This window comes from Coenobita brevimanus, chromosome 65 (assembly GCF_032717465.1).
Source record: "Coenobita brevimanus isolate Jiangsu-jjx chromosome 65, ASM3271746v2, whole genome shotgun sequence".
Lineage (NCBI taxonomy): Eukaryota > Metazoa > Arthropoda > Malacostraca > Decapoda > Coenobitidae > Coenobita > Coenobita brevimanus.
In genome coordinates, this window is record NC_137018.1 from 43,816,868 (window position 1) to 43,838,175 (window position 21,308).

At 42.0% G+C, this 21,308-nt stretch overlaps 1 protein-coding gene across 3 annotated transcripts in view; it reads right to left on the minus strand.

The window, feature by feature from the left end:
- Taf3 (TBP-associated factor 3) overlaps positions 1-21,308 on the minus strand; it is a 114,977-nt gene that overhangs the window by 8,259 nt on the left and 85,410 nt on the right. For 2 of the 3 annotated variants that reach the window (XM_080276592.1, XM_080276594.1), the window contains one exon: positions 6,570-6,670. In XM_080276592.1, coding sequence (XP_080132718.1) covers positions 6,570-6,670 — 101 coding nt within the window. Of the gene's footprint in view, positions 1-6,080; positions 6,172-6,569; positions 6,671-21,308 lie in introns of those variants that run through there. The other variant, XM_080276593.1, reaches the window with a different exon arrangement.

Below are 21,308 nucleotides of genomic sequence, written 5' to 3' on the forward strand. Positions count from 1 at the left end.
AGTGTGCCAACAACCTTCCTTCCCTGCTGTACCCTTTCACGTACTTCATCCCCCAAAGTTCCATCCTTACTCATCACACTACCCAAGTACTTGAATGCACTCACATTCTCCATATCCTCACCATCCAACCTCACTGCACACTCTGTGACTTCATTCCTCTCAAACACCATAACTTTACTTTTGTTTACATTAACTTTCAGCTTCCTCCTCCTACACACTGTCCCAAATTCATTCACCAAACCTTGCAACTCCCATTCATCTTCACTCATCAATACTGTATCATCAGCAAACAGCAACACCGGAAGCTTCCAAATCTCACCCTCATTCATTAGGGCCACCCCCACATCCACTGCCCTACCTTGTACCTCCTTTACGACCCCATCCATATATATATTAAACAGCCATGGAGACATTACACACCCCTGTTTCAGTCCCACATTGAGATCAAAGAACTCACTCAACTCACCATCCACTCGCACCGTAGCCCTAGCTCCCTCGTACATACTCTTCACAGCACTCAACAATTTCCCCTCCACTCCATATATTCTTAGTACCTTCCACATACCTTTCCTATCTATTCTGTCATAAGCTTTCTCCAAGTCCATGAAGGCAGCGTACACTTTCCTTCCCTTCTCTAGATACTTCTCCACTAAACATCTTAGAACAAATATCTGATCTACACACCCTTTTCCCTTCCTAAATCCCCCTTGTTCTTCTCCAACTAGCTCCTCTGTCATATGCCTAACCCTATCAATGAGTATTCTACCATATATTTTACCAGTCACACTAAGAAGGCAAATACCCCTATGGTTACCACATACTTCTCTCTCCCTTTTCCTTTGTACAGAGGAACAATTAACCCTGATTTCCAGTCCTCTGGAACCCTTCCCTCTTCCCAAGCCAATCTACACAACTTCCATATCCACTCCACAACAATCTCACCCCCATACCTAAGCATTTCACCACACACTCCATCAATTCCTGGGGCCTTTCCCAGCTTAATCTTCTTCATCGCTTCCACTACTTCCGACCTACTGATCTCTTCCTCCCTCCTCTCATCTCTTCTTCTCCCAGCCATTCCCCAACCACTTATACTCACACTGCTCTCACTCTCTACATTCAACAAATCCTCAAAGTGCTCCTTCCATCTCCTCAATTTCTCTCTCTTCTCCACCAACAATCTGTTATTCCTATCTTTCACTCCCCTACTATTTCCCCTTTCACACTGCCTTACTTTCTTTACCTCCTTCCAAAACAATTTCTTTCTCTCCCTCCATTTCACACTCAGATTCCTCCCAAACTCTTCATCCACTTTCTTCTTACTCTCCTTCACCAGTCTCTTAACCTCCCTTCTCCTGCTCACATATACCTCTCTCTTCTCTCTCTCATCTTCTCCCCTACCTCTACTCGCCAACCATTCACCATATGCCTTCTTCTTTTGTTCCACAGCTCGTTTCACCTCATCATTCCACCATGCTGTCCCTTGCACACCCTTGCATCTCCTCCTCACTCCACAAACTGCCTCACACGCTGCGCTTATCTCTTCCGTGAATATCTTACATACGTCTTCCACCCCTCCATCTGCTCTAGCTCATACCTTCCCAATCTTTCTTCCACTATGCTCTTATACTCTGTCCTCTTCTCACTATCTTGCAATTTCTCCACTCTTCTCACAGGAGCTGCTTCCTCCTGTCTTCCCCTTCGCCTCCTCAACCACTTTCTTCGCAGCTCTACCTTGGCCATCACTAAGTGATGGTCCGAGACTCCATTCCCCCACCCTCTCCACACCCTTGCATCCAACACTTGTCTTCTCATTCGCTCATCCACACACACGTAGTCTATCATTGCCTTTCGTTCAACAAGTTCACCATCCATCCTCCTCATTACTCTCCATGTATACCGGTGGATCATCTTATGACGAAAGTAGGTGTTGGCTATTGCCAACCCCTTACCAGCACAGATGTCCACCAAAGCACTACCATTCCCATCTACTTCCGCTGGCACACCCCACTGACCAACCACTCCATCCACTCGTACATTCCCGACTTTGCCATTCATGTCTCCAATCAACAGCACTCTCTCGCTCCTCTCAAACTTGTCCATACATGCTTCTACTCTCGCCCAAAACTCATCTTTCACTCTTGCCACTCGATCCTCCGTTGGAGCATACACACATACAATCGCCCATGCTTGTATACCTACTTTCATCCTCACCCATACAATCCTTGCACCCACTGTTCCATACTCTCTTATATTCTCCTTCCACTTCTTGCTTATCATCAGACATACTCCCTCTCTTGCCCTCTCATTCTCACTGACTCCCGCACATATACCTACACCGTATTCCCATTCTCTCATCCTTTCACCTTCCCATTTAGTTTCAGTCAATCCACATATATCCACTTTTGCATCCTCAAGCATCTGGACAATCTCTCTCTCTTTCACTTCATCATTCACTCCTCTCACATTCCACGTTCCTACTCTCAGAATGTCCTTTGTCCGTTCCTTAGTCGTCAACGTATGGTCCGTCCGGGTCCGAGGCGCTTTATTTGCTTTTTTAGTTAGTTCTTTTTACGGGGTGGGGCACTAACCCACCACCAACCCTTTTAGTCGCCTCGTACGACAAGCAGGGATACTGGGGGAGTATTCTTGAAACCCCCCTACCCCCAGGGGGAACATATATATATATATGAATTAAGTCAATGTACTTACCTATTAGAAATGTTTCCTCTGAACTCAAATCTAGGCCTACATTTCCTCGGCTTTCATGCCTCTGTTTGGCCAGGCTGTGGTGTATCCTGGCTGAGCCACTAATGATACTGTACAACATACTTCTGCTCCAGTACATGTAAATGCGGGGCAATTTCGTTATTCCCGTGGAAACAAAAGGCTGATAAAAGTGTGCATATCACTTTCTGAAACTGGATGCCAAAAATGCTGTTTACTTTACCCTTTTTCTGTGGGTGTTCAGTGAAAAATTTGTCCACTCACATATTTGCTTCACCACATCTGCATCAAAAAATAGCTTGAAAGAGTCCAATGGTGACACGATTTCAGATTTGCTGATCGCTGGGTTCAGCCCAAAAAACTCAAAAGTCGTAAATTAAGGCACATGGTTGGGACGTGTGTCAGCAAATATGTCGCTTATCAACCACCGGCCACCTTCGATTTCTTTTTCATTAATATCAATTTCATCACTCTCAAGTTCTTCACTCAACGAGTCATCGATAACCAAGTCTTAAGCCAATGGCTGATAGCCCTCTTCACTCGAGGAATCGTGAGATTCCTCAAGAATACACTGTGATTCAGCAAAATTCACTATGGAGGGAACAACAGAACACTCTCCTATGACACACAGTCAAGACTAATCCTGGTGGCATGCAGGGCTACTGTCCAACACGCCATCAATCACGTGCCCTTCCATATATATTGGGACTGGCTGAAAAAGAAAAGTGGGTGCAGCTTATTTTATCCTCAGTAACATATGCAAGCCAATATGTAAGGCCCTAGCACAATAAACTAAACCCTCTGCTGTCTCCTTTGGTTGCATTGATATATGATGACACAGAGGCGTTGCAGTGTGCGTGCACTGGAGGGTTATGACGACGTATAAGCGTCATCGTGGCGAAGGGATTAAACTTTTTTTTAAAACTCATTTGAGAGGGTTTAGGACTTGGTTGGGGAGCGAAACCATCCATCATCCAATCCTACATTGCCCCATGAGGAGCGTAGGAGCCCAGGGCTAGGCAGTTGGTCCCGACATTTAACCCGCCCCATCCCGACCACTTTTCCACCACTGACTCTCCCCAATCCCGACCATTTTTGGAAAAAATTTTTTTGGGCTCAAACCTCCGCTTTTGATGAGAAACATCGAAAATTCATAGAGAAATCGCTCACCTGAGGTTTAAAATACTCGATCCAGGTAGCAGTACCTCCTTACCTGACTGGGTTTTCTAACAGGCTGGCACCAAAGAAAACGAGTTCTATGGGAGGGTAACTATTTCACACCACTCATAAACGGTATTTATTTATTTACTTGGTACGAATTTATATGTAGTATGAGAGTATATTGGTTTTCAAACAGTAATAGAGGGATTATAAGCATTGTTTCACTCACCAACTCATCACCATACCTGACCTTTTTTTGCCACATTACCTGATCATCATTTCTGACTGTTTCTTCCTCTAATGCTATGTAAAGTTTGTCCTCCACATTGTCATCGATTGGGGAATCACTCTGGCCCTGAATTTTGTACCGTGGCATGAGATGGCTTTACTGGCCAGGTAACTGATAACAGGTGAATTGCTGCGACAATGGCATGGGGGGGGGGGGTCATGCTGGGTAAGGCACTGTCGCTGCCTGGCATCTTGTAGAGGAAGGTGTCCCGTGTATACATACCAAAAATCACTTGCGAAAATTGAAAATTGTGCAAATTAGGGACCTTGCAATTGATTCGCATTTATGTACGTTGACGGGATTGGCAGTGACAAAATGTGTGGACGTTAATTCACGTTGACGGGACGCCACGGGTTAAGAAGAAACCCAAGGCTAAAAAATGCATCCCTCAACTTTATATGTTAAATTGTCCCCAATTGACGATACCCTGCCTAGTGATGGGTTTTTACTTAACCAATTGCATCGTTAAACTGGGGCTTGCCTGTATTATGCATGTGTAACACATGTCAGCCACTACAGTACACAACTCGTACATGCATACATGAGGAGCATAATGTTGGATGACAGGAAGTGAATATCTGAAAAGCACAGACTAACATCTGGATACGGTATACAGGTATTAATGTATTATTAGTGTATTAAATTTTTTGACTGTAGTGAGTGATGTAACCTAAAATTACAAGGGATGAGATGGATTTTAGACTAAATCAGTGAACTTGTTGCCTCATATGTTCATGTGATCCTTAAATGAGTGTATAGAACAGTACTTTTGTTTCTTGGTTGTGATCCATATTTGTGATCTTTGTGCATCATTATTAATACCAAGTGTTTTACAGAATACTTTACAAGTTTAACTCATGTAGCATAAGCTCAGCATGGGCTATGGAAATAAGCTATTGTGTAAATTGTACTCGGTGATTCTTTATGCTGGCCAAAAGCCGTTCTTGTCAAGTGTTTCCAGAGCACTGAGTTTATAATTAGCCTTTGCAATGATTTTTGTCAACATACCTATCATCCAATCCTTTTTCCACCATCAAGAGCATAGAGGCACAGGGCTAGGCTACTTGGTTCTGACATTTACAACAAGGGTGACTAGCTACTTTGTGGCACTGGGGGAGTAGTAAGTTCTAACTACTCCTCACATGTAAACCCTCTTAAGCCACAACCGGTTGGAGTGCCATAACCCACTAGATAACAAGGCATACACTGGTTATGTAGTTCCACCTTAAGCGGTAAACGGTTTCCTGGGATATTGTTTACTATGGTGCTTTGAAGCCCTTTCACATGTCCATCTGGCTTGTCACTCAGTGCAGTCACCTAAGGTAGTACTACAATGAGTGAGTGGATGGTGAGTGCCTCCGCTTACAACTAAGATATTGCATGGTAAAAGAACTTGATGTTTGTGTGTGTGTTTTTATCTACTGTATGTTCAAGATTACTGTGACACATGCATAAAGGGAGTGGTTGGTCAAGGGATGATGAAGGGGAGTCTGAGGTCCTCATCTGAGGTGAAAGGATTGATGACTAGTCTTCAAAATGAAGCAGTCATTATATTTATAAGAGCAATGACTACAGTATGTATGTAACATAGCAGATGTCTTAAACAGACTCTTTCAAGAGCATGTATCACTGAAGCAAGTCTGCTGTATCAGGATATTTTGAAGTGTCTTGTAATGCTATTGCGAAGTTGACAGGACACTATAGCAAACATGAGTGGAGGATGACAGGTCTTGGATGAAAAAGTTAAGTCATCATCATCATCATCATCATCATCTGGACCTCCTTTCCCACCCTAGGGCAGGGTGAGGAGTTAAGAGAAAAAAAAGTTGTGTGGGATGCCATTAGAGAGAATTCTGTATTTAGATCCTTGGTCTTGGTAGAAACAGTTGGGCTTACTGACCTGAAAGAAATCAGCTGGTCATGTTTTGTCATTATCATGTTTGTTTTTCTAGTGTTGTTAAGCTGTGGTGCTGCAGCAGTTCTGTCTGTGTAGACTGCAGGAAGAGAAATGCTGACTAGGGATTTATTTTGCAGTATCAATTCACAAGCAGTTTACCACTTTGGCAAGGTGTATGATGGTTACGTATTTGGCTCAAAATCTACGTAGAGACTGATAATGTACTTAAAGACCAATTTGGCAAGGTATGTAATGGTTAAACACTTAGGTCAATATCTATGTCGAGACTGTGACAATGTACATGGGGAACAATCTTTCCATTTAATGTACCGGTATATTATAAACTGGCAAGAGAAAGAGCAAACAATGCCATGGATATGCAACACTTGTTTGCATATTAAATTATGCATGACAAACATAACAAAGAAACTAAAACAACAAACAGTTTACTGTACTGTTGTAAGAAGTAAGTTATTACACACTGAATCAACTCACCAGTGGTACCAGTCATCACAGGTGTCACAGCCAATCATGGGGGAGCCATCATCTTGTTTGCCACAAGTAGGGCAAATCCACACCTCATTACCCTGGTCATCCTGTGTCCAAGAATATATACCACTGTCAAATTAACACTTTCTGATTACATTAGCTTCTTTCAATAAATAATACGGCAGGGCAGTATGCAGGATGCAGCTGGGGAATGTGGCAGGTGTGTCTGGGTTGACTGCTGAAATGCTGAAGGTCTCAGGAGATAGGAGAGATGGTTTAGTTACAGATTTGTTAAATATGATTATACACTACAGTAAAACCTCCATAAGTCAGAACCCTTTTAGTTGAGATTACACTTAAGTCGGCATGGCATATATTCACTGATAAACAATTTTTAAATTTTTCAAAAAAATCTGATGGAAACCTAATCTCGGCATGACGCACTGGGCTCATCATGTTTTAGCCTGTGAGGGCCCATCATCAGTCTAGCGTCTGACACCACCAATGTCGGTACTCTCTTGCGCCCGTTCCTGTTGTGACTCCGTGTTCTGCACTTTTATTTGTTACCAGCAGGGCTTTCAAGGCTCCCAAATGTTGCACAGAAGTGAATATGTGTCCCCCTAACACCTCTAAATCCTACCAAAAGGCCCTCCTTATGCTCTGCAAACAGGTAAATGATTTTTTTTTCTGGTTAGTCTGGAGGCCTCACACTTTCTGTAAGTCAGAATTTCTGTGGAGTCGGAATGGCCTCAGCCCCTATTATTCCAACTCAAAGAGGTTTTACTGTACATGTGTGTATTGTCCTAGACGACTCGCTGAAGAGTGTGACTGTCATTGTATACAAGGAGAAGAGTCATGCCTTGGAAAGAGGAAATTCTATCTATACATCTATTGCTAGATGCCTCAATCTCATAAGGGGCGGCCACAAACAAATCGCCTCCATGTCACCCTGTCCAATGCCACTTTACTGCCTTCCTCCCAGCTCACACCCCCCTCTCTCATACCTCTTCACTCCATCTCATCCTTGGCCTCCCCCTCCTTCTTCCCCCCTCCACCTTACTCGCATACACTTTCTTCATTCGTTTCTCGCTCCCCATCCTCTCAACATAGCCAAACCACCTCAATGTATTTCTCCTAACATTTTCTGTCACATCCACACCACAATGCTCCTTCACTTCCTCATTTGTCAGTCTGTTGCTCCATGTAACTCCACATGCTCCACTCAAATAACTTATTTCCATTGCTCTCACTCATAACTTTTGCCTTCCAACAAGGTCGAAGCTTCACTTCCATATGTTAGAGTAGGTATCACAATACTGTCATGCAGTGACTTTTTTTTTACTTCCATGCTCACTTCCCTTTTCCTTATCATCATCATCATCATCATCTGGACCTCCTTTCCCACTCAAGGGCAGGGTGAGGAATAGCAAAGTCCAGACAGCACAAACTTGCCCAATCCAAATAGGCCACACTTCCATTCACTATCATTCAAGCCCCCGGAATCCTGGCTCTGCCGGATATGCCAAAAACATTCACCACATTCTGCAGCTTCACACAAACATATCCAACTGAGTCAATCCGGATGCTGCCATGCTCACAAGGGGTGTTAAAATCCCTGATCACGCACTTCTCCTCACAACATTCATCCAGCCAGCTCGATCTCCTGTCAGCTCCCTAGCCTCACTGACTTCCAAACCTCTCTTTCCTCTAACACTCATCCACCATATCTCTCCACCTTCTCCTAGGCCTACCTTGCTTCCTCCCTCCTTCAAATTTGCTCGGGTATACCTTTTTCACCATTCTATTGTTATCCATTCTTTCCACATGACCATACCATCTCAGGACATTCTCTTCGATTCTGGTGTCCACCAACTTCCTCACCCCACACCTTTCACGAATCACATTATTTTGTATCCTATCCATCCTCTGTATTCCACATACATTCCTCAGCAGTCCCATCTCCACTGCTCTTACTCTTGACTTTTCATTTTCATGCCACACCATAGTCTCACACCCAGATCTTAGAGCTGGCACTAACACTTCCTCATGTAAGCCTCGTGCAGCGGCAACACTCAAGCCCCTGTTTCTTATCAAGGCCTTCATTGCACCAGCTACTTTTCTTCCTTGTGTCACTCTACTTTCAACTTCTTTTGCACATCTTCATCTCTTTTCTATCACTTTACCCAAGTATTTGAACTCTCTCACCAATTCCAGTCTCTCCCCATTCACTGTGACATCACACTGGGAGTCACCTTCTCTCTCAATAACCATCACTTTACTCTTCTCTTCATTTACTCTCAAGGCACGATGCTCACACACATCAGCAAAACGCTGCACTAGCCTACCAAGTTCTTGTCTGGTACTTGCAAGCAGTACTGCATCAGCAGCATACAACAAATTTGAGATATTCCATCTATCACCATTCATTATCAACGCCATCCCTCTCTCCATTACTCGTGTTTTTACTTCTGTGATCACCCCATCCATATATATATTGAACAACCATGGGAACATCACACAACCTTGTCGCACGTCCACACTGATCGTGAACCATTCACTTAGATGCCAATTAACCCTTATCACTGTTCCTTATCACTACTTTCAAAGGACCAGCAACCTTTCTTCCCTGTTGTACCCTTTCATGAACTTCACCCTCTAAACTTCCATCCTCACTCATCACACTACCCAAGTACTTAAACACACACACATTTTCTATTTCCTCCTCATCCAACCTCACTGTACATTCAGTTGACTTCATGTCTCTCAAAGACCATAACTTTACTCTTCCCTACATTCACCTTTAGATTATGTTTTGTATGCACTTCCCAAACTCATTCACCAAGCCTTGCAGTTCCCCTTCATCTTCACTTAACAATACAGTATCGTCTGCAAACAACAGTACAGGGAGTTTCCAAACACTACCCTCTCCCATTAGGGACGTTGCAACATCTACTGCCTTACCTTATATCTCATTTATAACCCCATCCACATAAACAGATTGAACAACCATGGGGACATGACACAAACCTGTTTCAATCCAACATTCAAATACAAAAATTCACTCAGTTCACTATCCCTACACACTGCAGCCTTAGCACCCTCATACATACTCATCATGGCATTCAGCAACTTCCCATTTACTCCATATATTGTTAATACTTTCCACATTCCTTGTCTATCCACCCTATCATATGCTTTCTCCAAATCCATGAAGGCCGCATAAAACTTTTGGACCACATAATGAAGGTAATGGAGAGAGTTCAAGAAGTAACGATAAGGGAAAAAGTGAATATCGACGAGAAGCAGTTTGGGTTTATGCCAGGCATAGAGACCAATGATGCCTTATTCATTATCTGACAGCTTCGGGATAAATATGTAGGAATACACCAGGAAAGCATTTACTGTGCTGGGTGGTAACCATATAACCAGATTTTGGCGCCTGGTGGTTTTAATGAGTAATTATTGCGCTCCAATCAGATTAAGCCGGTGACGGTTTATATCCAAGGGGTGGTTGGGGTTGACTGCTCATGTAATACCACTCAGGGATGAGTGAGGCTGGTCACTCTCATCTTAAATGTCGGGACCAACTGCCTAGCCCCGGGCTCCTACGCTCCTCATGGGGCAATGTAGGATTGGATGATGGATGGATGAAAAGGGAGCTGTACTCTGCTTTTGCCGATTTGGAGAAGGCCTTTGACAGACTCTAGGAAGGTGTTGAAGAGGGCAATGAGAAAGCCTTGGATTGAAGAGTGGCGGGTTAAAGTTATTATGGCTATGTGAATGGGTGCTTGCATGCAGGTAAGAGTGAGTGGAGATTTGAGTGATGAGTTTTCCTTGAATGTTCGCGAGCATAAGGGTCTTGAGCCCCTTATTGTTTATCATAGAGCATGAAGCCCTCTCACATGACTTAAGAAATGGACTCCTGTGGGAGGTGTTGTATGCTGACGACTTGGTGTTCATTGCAGAGAATGAAAGGAAGGCAGAGGAAAGATTTAGGATGTGGAGAGATAGTATGGGGCATCAGGGCATGAGAGTAAAATGCAGAGAAAACAAAAATGACGGTATCTAGGGTTGGTGATGGTACTGTCAAAGAGGAGAGAGAGTGGCCATGTGCAGTTTGCCACGAGGGTGTGAGGCATAATTCCATCTTGTGCAATAATGTGGTAAGTGGGTGTGTAAGAGATGTAGTGGTATTAGAGGTAAACTGCACGATAATGCTGATTTCCTGTGTGCTGTCTGTCAGGAACAGTACAGGTATGTGGAGATTGCCAGGCATGAAAAGATTGATCTTGCTGGTGAGTCTCTTTCTGTGTGTGAAAGAGTTTTGTTACTTGGGAGACATGTTATGTGCTGGAGGTGGGGCTGGAGCTAGCTCTGTGGCTAAAGTGAAGAGTGGTTGGAAGATGCTCAGGGAGCTGTTTGCCTCTCCTGACACTGAAAGGGATCTCCCACTGTGCTATGGGATCTTTGTATGTGGCATGTGTTAGGGGTGCAATGCCGAATGGTGGTGTGACCTGGGCAGTAAAGGATGAGGATATGCATAGATTCAAACATACACAAATGACGACTATTAGGTGGATGTGCTGTACATCCTTGAATGCAAGGCTGGGGAGGGGGGGGGGGGGCTTGGTTTACAATGAAAAAGTTGAGGGAAAGGATAAGACTGGAGTAGACTGGCATTGTGATGAAGAGGGGTGGACTGAGATGGTTTGGGCATGTGGAGAGGATAGGGGGTGACAATCAGGTGCAGAAACTGAGAAACATAAACATCGGGGGTAGGGATGTAAGAGGCAGACCGAAAAAGACCTGGGATGACGTCACTGATCTCAGGGACTGAAATGGGAGGCTGCCAGAGATGGAATAGCATGGAAAGCCACCATTAGGTGATTAACCCCTTAACTGCGGAGCGTCACTTTCGTGACGCTCGGGAGCAAGGGATCATACCGTGGGGCGTCACTTTTGTAATTATGTGTTATTTTGAATTCACCTGGGCTTTCAAGTCGTGGCTTGTATCATCTATCAGTACTACCAGTGTCCAGCTATACTAAGTTCTGCTAATGTCACCTGTACTCCCATCCACTGTTGACAATTTAGCCATTTTTCTCTTGTTCTTGACTCCCCCCCCTCCATTACCCTCTCCTCCCGCCTGACCAGCTGCGCTGCCCTACACAAATGCTGGAATGATTTTTCCACTCATTTTATCCATTGAAATGTGCCCTTTGCCCTATTCTTATACAAAATAATATATAAAAGAAAGAGAAAAGGTAACTGATACTGCCATACATCTGGAATGGGCTAATTATCACCTGGCAACACCTCACGTGCACTCGTTTGCTAATTTCCTCTGTTTATTTCCCCTTGAAATACGCCGTATGACCTGTTCTCATAATAAAAATATATATATGAAAGGAAGAGAGCAGCCTAAGTGATATTTACATTCACCTGGAACTACCTAATTTATTATGTATAGTCTAGATTTCCTGCCAATCATTTCATAGCGTATATATTAGCAGCTGTCACCACGCTGACATTGGCAGCCCTTCACTGCCCCTAGGCCACAGCATTCAGTTTGCTGTCACCTTTCAAGGTGAAGCCATGTCGGATTCGCGCCTGTCCAATTCCGCTGCTTTTTAGCCCCATGCAAAGGGCCCCGTGACCTCTAACCCTACTAAACCTCATGTGGAAAGGGGTAAAGGGCTAAGTGACTGCTGTGGAACGTGAACTGGCTAATTTATCAATGAAAATGATGGACAGTGATTACGATCTTTCTGGTGACTCTAAAACAGTGCACGTGGAAATGTAAATAATGTGTAAACAGCAAGTGAAAGCAATAACTGTAAATATAGGTGAACAGTGGAAAATAGTTTTATAAGTTACTGCAAGTGACAGTGCATAACACAGTGTAAATAAAATAGAAATGTAAATAACGTAAATAAAATAGAGAATGCAAATAGAAATGTAAATGAGTAGTAATATAAGAATACGAGTATATATACTAGGAGTAATGAAAGTGAAAGTTTCACTCTAGCATGTATGAATACTGGGAGTAATGAAAGTGAAAGTGACAGATTAGCTCTCTACGCTAGTATACAGGACGAGAAAGTGAATGCCTGGAGTGAAAATAAACTACTAGTACTGAAAGAAAGTTATAGATAAATATTCTATATATAAATGTGTAATTAAGTACTAGCAATATAAAGTGTGAGTGTGTTTATAAATAATAAATGACAGCTCCACCTCAGAATACCATCAGGGAACCAGCACAGGAGGAAAGCTCGTATGCACTCGTAATTTACTTTGCTTTCACAGTGTTTTTTTGGAATATGGATTCCAAACTACTTGAAATTCATAGAATTGTGTTTGTAGTTGTAATATCAGGCAGTGGTAACCATATTACGGGGTATCGGGAAGTGTAAAGTGGAGACTTCGTTACCCAACTTCAGAAGTCTCCACAAGTCCTACGGTAGATGACAAAGGCTCAACAAACATCCCTGGGGAAAGCTGAAGGTATGTGCCATATGCATATAAAATTTTAATATTCTAGGACTAATAACTGATTTTTGGCAAATATTTTTAAAAAGTCAGTCAGAGTGCGAATATCCTCGCGGGATGCACAAGGAGCGCAAAAACAACCCCGCGGTGTAGGGGTTAAGGCTGACACAAACAAGCATGTTGGGAGCCTTTATATGTGAAACAAACCGAGGCCACATACACTTAAGAGAAGACTAACCATGCTGAGAACATCTGACATACTAACAGTTGGGAAGGGACGGCAAACTGCTTCCTCAGTTGCATATGCCAATATTTTTTTTACTACAGTGCAGAGGTGGGCACCACAAACGAAAATTCAGCTCCACAACGCAAATCCGCAAACTCAAAAAATTGCCTTCTGCAACTGCAAATCTGCAAAATTCTTTAAATTTGCAGTTCAGCAAATACAATAATGCAAACACAAACCATTTTTACCCTTTCAGTACCACGGCATTGGCTTCATTTTAGATATCATTAGAGGATTATATTAAGTTTTGGATGATATTTTTCACAATCAAGGGGTTAAAAATCACCTCTAGTTACTCATCCACTACAAATATATCTTTATTTACTCTATTCTGACTAACAATAGGTGACCTTATGAAGTTTGGAAATTGCCTAAAGTAATGAATGGGATATATAAAATTATAAAGTAAAATTAAAATATATATTTCCATTACTATACTCTCATCTCAAATGTCAGGACCAACTGCCTAGTCCTGGGCTCCTACGCTCCTCATGGGCAATGTAGGATTGGATGATGGATGGATAGATGGATTATTATTAGTATATTAGACCGTCTGTGGTGGATGGTGGCGCCCATCATCCACGCACACAATGTAGGGATACCTTATGGTCTCTACACTGAGAGACCAGCAATATGGTTTCCTGTACCCACGAAACAATTTACTACGCTGGATGGTAACCATATAACTGGGGTTTTTGGCCAGGTTATGTGTCCCCAAGATTCCCCTATCTAAAATCACTTAATCATGGATGTTGTTTCGGAAAGCTTCAGAGGGCCCAATACCTGCCCAGGGCCCCAGCTAAATAGGCAAATTTGCATGGCCATGTGGAATGTCAAAGGTGTGAATGCAAAAAGCAAGAGGGTGGAAGTGGCGAATGTGTTCAAGAGTGCAGGATATGCCGTGATGGCACTGTGTGAAACAAAGATGAAAGGGTGTGAAGTGGAGGAGTGGGAGGGTGTGAAATGTGTAAGATCAGGAATGAATGGGCAATGAAGATGCAAGAAAAGAGTTGCTTTGTTGATGAATGAGGTGTGGCAGAGTGGAAGGAGAGATTACAAATGTGTCAGCTGGAGGTGTATGTATGTCAAGTTCAAGTCTGAGAAGGTGAAAGTGGCGATGACTGTAGTGTATAGACCGGGTGAGGACAGGAGTGAGAGAAAGATAGGTGTTGGGATGAAGTGGATGAAGCAGTGGGAAAAATGCCCAGAAGCAAAAAAGTGACAGTAAGAAGCAATATGAATGGAAGAGTAGGCACTGGTCCTGAGGATGACATAATGGGTTGTAATGGAGTACCAGGAGAAAATGATAATGGGAAGCGACTGAAGGATATGTATAAGGAGGGGAGGTTGTGCATTTGCAACTCGTATTTCAAACACAAAGATGCACATAAATATACATGGTATAAAAGGAGCAGGGATCGTGTTGAAAGGAGCTAGATTGATTACGTTGTCTTAGAGAGGTTGATGCTGGGAATGGCTGCTGATACAAGGGCCCAAGTAGGGAAGGAGTTAGAATCAGTGAATTGGAATGAAATGGATCTGGACAGCCTGTAGAAGGCATATAGGGACTGCCTAGTTAGAAATGCTAAAGCAGTGTGTTGTGTGGCAGGAGTAACAGTGTGTTGTGTGGCAGGAGTAACAACAATGAAGAAAGGTATGGCATGTGGGATGAAGAGGTTATGGGCCGTACTATAAAAACTAAATGCCAGTATTGATGAACGTGAGTGCCTGACGTTCCTGTTTTGTACCATAAAGATATTTGCTGTTCAAGCCAGGCGATCGTCACCTGGTTATGATGTAAAATAGTACTGGAATGTGACAGGAGGATAAACACCACGTGACCCCCTTTTCGTATAACAAATTTAACTATTCATAAATACAATTGCCGATTTTTCAATTTATAAACACTGAATAATTCAAGATTAAAATTTTCCTTGGCAGGCTAAACTATATGAGAAATACATGGCGTTCAAAAATTTTACAAGACTAAACGTTTCCATAACAATTACAAGTAAACGAAATCTTCCATGATAGTGAGGTGGTGATGTGGCGTGTAATATTGGTGTTCATCCATCCATCCTTCATCCAATCCTACATTGCCCCATGAGAAGCATAGGAGCCCGAGGCTAAGCAAGTTGATCCTGACATTTGCGAATGACCAGCCTCACTCATCCCTGAGTGACATTACGTGAGCAATAAACCCCAACCATCCCTTGGATAAAAACCTTTACCATCTCAATCCGACTGGAGTGCCATAATTGCCCACTAAACCACCAGGCACCAAAATTTGGTTACACAGTTACCACCCAGCATAGTAAATGGTTTCCTGGTGTACAGGAAACCATTTGACTTGTCACTCAGTGTAGAGCAGTGTTTCTTAAAGAGTGGTCCGTGGAATGTTCCAAGGGGTCCGCAGGCTAATTTGAGTATCAGATAAAACATATAATAGTATCTGGAAATAATTTAACAACTTTGTAGAATGCAGTGATATTTGTGATTTGGCGACTCTGTACTGGCTGCTGCCAGGCTGCGGGCGCACCGCATGCCATAATTATAACCTACAAACAACTTTAAACTCAAGAGGTAGGGTAGGAGGGAAATCTACTCATAATTAAGGGTCTGCCACATGATTAGTTTTTATCAAAGTGGTCTGCTGCATGAGAAAGTTTAAGAACCACTGGTGTAGAGTCACCCACAGGCTGAAGGAAAAGGAAAGAATAAAGGAGGGAAAGAAGAAGGAGCATAAAGTCACCCGGTGGCAGAAGGACGAGGAAAGAATGAAGGAAAGAAAAACAGAAGAGGATGAAAGGAAAGAAGGATGAAGGACAGGAAAGGACAGACACCTGATGGCAGCATTACATCGAGTGAGTGGATGGTGAGCACCCCCACCTACCACACAATACTGGTGTTAAGATAATAAATTGTGCTTCCTAGTTTATTTTAGACAACCTGTGTATTTTCTCAATAGATCTTTGAAACGGCAACTGTGTGAAAGTTTATGTGTTAGCCAGCTCAGTTCTGTAGTTACCACATTTGAGGGAAAGCAAGTAAGCTTCTGCCCCCAACCCAGCAACATCATTGTGTGACAATCTTGCCCATGAAAAATCATTAAATAAATGACGTATAAGAAGAGTGTATATACAGTATTATATTACATGGCAGAAATTACACATATCAGAGTTGCGTCAGTTAGTAAATGGTTAGTCAGGTTTGTATTTTTTACTAGCTTTAGTGTTCTCATACAGTTACAGAAATTAGTAATAAAACAGAGACAAATATTTCATCAGTACCAACAAGTATGTGCAATCACTTAAGGTCTCTACTGGAATATGTAATACGTTTTTTAACCAAAAGAACCTGATAAGCTGATGTAGTAAAGACGGTAAGGTAAGGTTACCAGATATGAGTGAATTGGTTGGTTAGAATGCTGGCTGAAATATTTACCTGTTTCAATCAAGTACTCAGATTTGAGCATAAGTGTGTTGGCTTTAAAGCAAAATTTGTTAGTAAATGCAGATTATTTCATGAGATTAAAAAAAAAAAAAAAAAAAAAAAAAAAAAAAAAAAAAAAAAAAAAAAGAGAGAGAGAGAGAGAGAGAGAGAGAGAGAGAGAGAGAGAGAAACAACAACATCCTGACCATCTTCCTATCCCAAGAGCCTTTCTTACTTGTAAATAGCTACAGGCCTAAGGGAATGGCCTGTACCATGCATATATAAAATACAAAATAGTTAATTAGATAGAAATGACAATTATTGTACTGGAGGAGTAGATGGGTGTAGGAACAGTATGGAATACTGGTTAAGGTAGAAGGGTTATACAAAACCATGAAAAGTGCAGTTTGGCAATGACTGACAAACAGGAATTAAGGAGGTAAATATTTAGTGAAGGAGACAAACATCAAACATATGACCAGTTTGGGAGAAAGCTAGGAAAACAGAACCGTAAACAGTCAGAAAATTTATAAAACAGAACTGGATGAAAGTACTATAGAGGTGGAATGATTTCTAGGAAAAGAGGAACGCTTATCTAGCAGACTTAGACAGAAAAAGAAATACTGTACCATGTAACTTGGGAAATCTTTGCATACTATTTGAAGGGAAAGTTATTAATAAAGAATGTGGATACCTGAGTAGTACAATTAATGAACTAAACTGGAAATTTACTAGTAATACCTGAAACAGGAAAGGTGACAATAATATAAGGAGGGGGAGGGGGAAAACATTGCAAGATATATAGAAACTGAATGAACAATTGTTACAGTACACACATCTGATAAACTATATTTTCCAACATGGTCTGCTGGTTATGGCTGGATGATAGGTGTGGAAAGAAATTGCTGAAAAATAAATGGAAGGTGTTAACTGCATCCCTCTTGTGTTGGTGCTACAATGAATGTAACCATTCAACCACCTTTGTAACGAAGGAAAGCAGTTTCCATGCTAAAAACAATTCTCCAATAAATCTGTATTTACATCTCGCAATATCAATTTAGGAATAAATGATGTACTGCTGCACGAGTAGAAGTGCACATAACCTCGATAAACTGCTGAATAATTCATGACTGGTGAGCTGGCCGGAAACATAACATGGAAATCTATGAAGCATGCAATAATACACTCACTTTGCTCGTATAAATTCAAATCTGGATGATCTCAATAATTATTTCATGCAAATAACTGCAAAAGGAGAATAAATCATACATCATGCTTAGCCTATGCAGTGCACTGTATCTTCCTTGTAAATGCATCCTCTTTATGCGTTTATACCATCATTTGTTACCAATTCTAGCGCATATATACATACAGTATTTCCTACATAAAAAGAACAGTTTATAATGGGTTAGGGAAGTGTCTAGTTTATTAAACAGAAGAAACATTCAAAATCTGCATGCTAATGGCGCTCATGCAGCACATTCTTGCCCAATCTAGCGACTATTGTGACATTCAAACGCCAGAACTGGGCCTCGCCAAGACTAATGGGCCAGATTTTTTATAGTATTGATGACTGACACTCAAGAATGTCTGACAACTGAACATCACCGTTGGACCACCTGTGACTTAGTTTTTATAGTACGGGCCCAAGAGAGCAGTGGAGGAAAAGGGAAAGAAGTGGCTAGAGTGGTTACAGGACAGGGGTTCAACTGAAATAAGAACTGAATATCCTGAGAGCAAGAAACACATACAGAGACTAGTGAAGAGGAAAATGGAAGGGGAAGCAAATGATGATCTAGGAAGAAAAATGAATGCAAACTACTCTGAAAATAGGAAGTTATTCTAATGGAAAGAGGTGCGGAAATGCAGAAGTGAAAATGCAAAGAAATGTGAAGGTGTGAAGGATGTAGGTGGTAGATTATTAACTCATGGTGATGAAGTAGGGACCAGAAGGAAAGAATATTCTGAAAGCCTGATGAATGGGAATAGAGAGAGCAGAGCCAATGTAAACATAATTGGTTTTGGGGGTGGGCAGAGAAGGAATGCAGTGCCAGGAAATGTGACACTCGCACAGATAAAGAGCGCTATGAAGCGGAAGAAAAATGGGAAAGCACGGTTGATGATGTGTATGCAGAGATGATTAAGTGTAGTGGAGATAGTGGAATGAAGTGCTTGTTGGAGATATGTAAGAACACATGGATGAATGAAACTGCCAGCAGATTGGAAAAAGGCAGTGATTGTACGGGGGTACAAAAATAAAGGTAAGCGAAATGAGTGCAAGAATTATCGTGCCATAAGTTTACTGAGTGTGGTACGGGAAGTACATGGAAGAATTATTATAGAGAAAGTATGAGAGATATCAGAAGTCCCAGTGAGTGATGAACAGGGTAGCTTTAGGAGTGGCAGAGGATGTGTGGATCAAATATTTGCAATGAGACTGACAGTGGAGAAGGCTTGTGGGAAGGATAATAAGGTGTTTATGGCATTCATGAATCGGGAAAATGCATACGACAAAGTAGACAGAGAAGCATGGTGGAAAGTTCTGCACATGTATGGTGTAGATGGCAGGCTGCTAAATGTTTTTATGATGGCAGTGAAGCACGTGTAAGGGTTAATGGGCATATAGGTGAATGGTTCACAATTGGTGAGGGAGTGCGACAAGACTGTGTGATGTCCTCATGGTTGTTCAATAAATAAATGGATGGAGTGATGAGAGAAGTAAAAACACAAGTAATGGAGAGGGGGATGGCATTGGTAATGAATGGTGATGGATGGAATATCTCAAATTTGTCGTATGCTGACAATGCAGTACTACCTGGAAATACCGGACAAGAACTTGGTAGACTAGTGCAGAGTTTTGCTGATTTCTGTGAGCGTCATGCCTTGACATTAATGGAGAAAAGAGTAAAGTGATGTTTACTGAGAGAGCAGGTGACTCCCAGTGCGGTGTTACAGTGAATGGAGAGAGACTGGAACTGGTGAGAGTTCAAATACCTAGTTACAGTGAGAGAAAAGAGAGGAAAATGTGCAAAAGAAGTGGAAAGTATTGTGACACAGGGAAGGAAAGTAGCTGGTGCAATGAAAGCCTTGATAAGAAACATGAGGCTGGAATGCTGCAGCTGCACGAGGCTTACATAAAGGAGTGTTAGTGCCAACTTTTACGTATGGATGAAAGACTATGGTGTGGCATGAAAATGAAAAGTCAAGAGTGAGAGCAATGGAGATGGGATTACAGAGGAATGTATGTGGAGTACAGAGAGTGGATAAGATACAAAATGATGTGATTCATGAAAGATGTGGAGTGAGGAAGTCTGAGGACACCAGAATCAAAGAGAGTGTACTGAGATGGTATGGTCGTGTGGAGAATATGGATAACAACAGGGTGGTGAAAAAGGTATATCTGAGTGAATTTGAAGGAGGGAGGAGGTGAGGTAGGCCAAGGAGAAGGTGGAGGGATATGGCGGATGAGTGTTTGAGGAAGAGAGATTCAGAAGTTGGTGAGGCTAAGGGACTGACGAGATCAAGCTGGCTGGATGAATATTGTGAGAAGTGCATGAGCAGGGATCTGGCACCCCTTTTTACTGTGACAGTGTCTGGACTGACTCTAATGGATACATTTTTGTCAAGCTAGAACATGGTGAATATTTTTGGCATATCAGATACAGCCAGGATTCCGGGGGCTTGAATGGTGAACGAATGGAAGCATGGCCCATTGGATTGGGCATATTTGGGCTGTCTGGACACTGCTACTCCTCACCCTGCCCTAGGGTGGGAAAGGAGGTCCAGATGATGATGATGATGATAATGATGATGACTATTTTTACTACAAAACAACTGTAAATCCTTCACTACTGTATATAAATGAATTAAATTATTACACTTAACAGCTCACACTTGACAAGTTGACACACCAGTCCACCTCTATTACTTGGCTCTAACCTACTCTGTCCTCAGTCACAGTCAGATTCCTCCAACAACTGAGACAACTCCAACATACAGTCTATCTATCTATCTATATTGATACCGCATGGGGTAAAGTGGTTGTCTTGTAAGAAAATTGATAAAATTGTGTTGTTTCATTTCATATGTTTCTTGTTTAATCTTTTATTTATCTACCTAGTGATTTCTGCTGAGAATGAAATAAGTCCTGGCACTGGCAATGCTTTAAGTCTGACAAATTTGAAATTTAAACTAAAGGTCATAATCTTGGTGGACTGGATGACTTCATAGCACATTTTTGCATTTTTTGTCTTGCTACTGGCTTGTATGCTAAACAAGTCTTTCTAGTATCGACGTAGTTAACATCAGTAGCATAAATTATAACGTCTGAGAATCTGGGAAATAAAATGATCTTGAATTAGGCTGGGGGAAAAACATCTTTGCTGGCTTTTATTCCTAGATTCTAATTTCTTACCCTCCCCCCAGAAGGTACATACAGTATGGCTTTAAGATAATGTAGTAAGGAACCCTCCAATGTAAAGTGGAATATGACAAGATATGATGATGTTACGCTTTATTATTTAATTATGAGTACA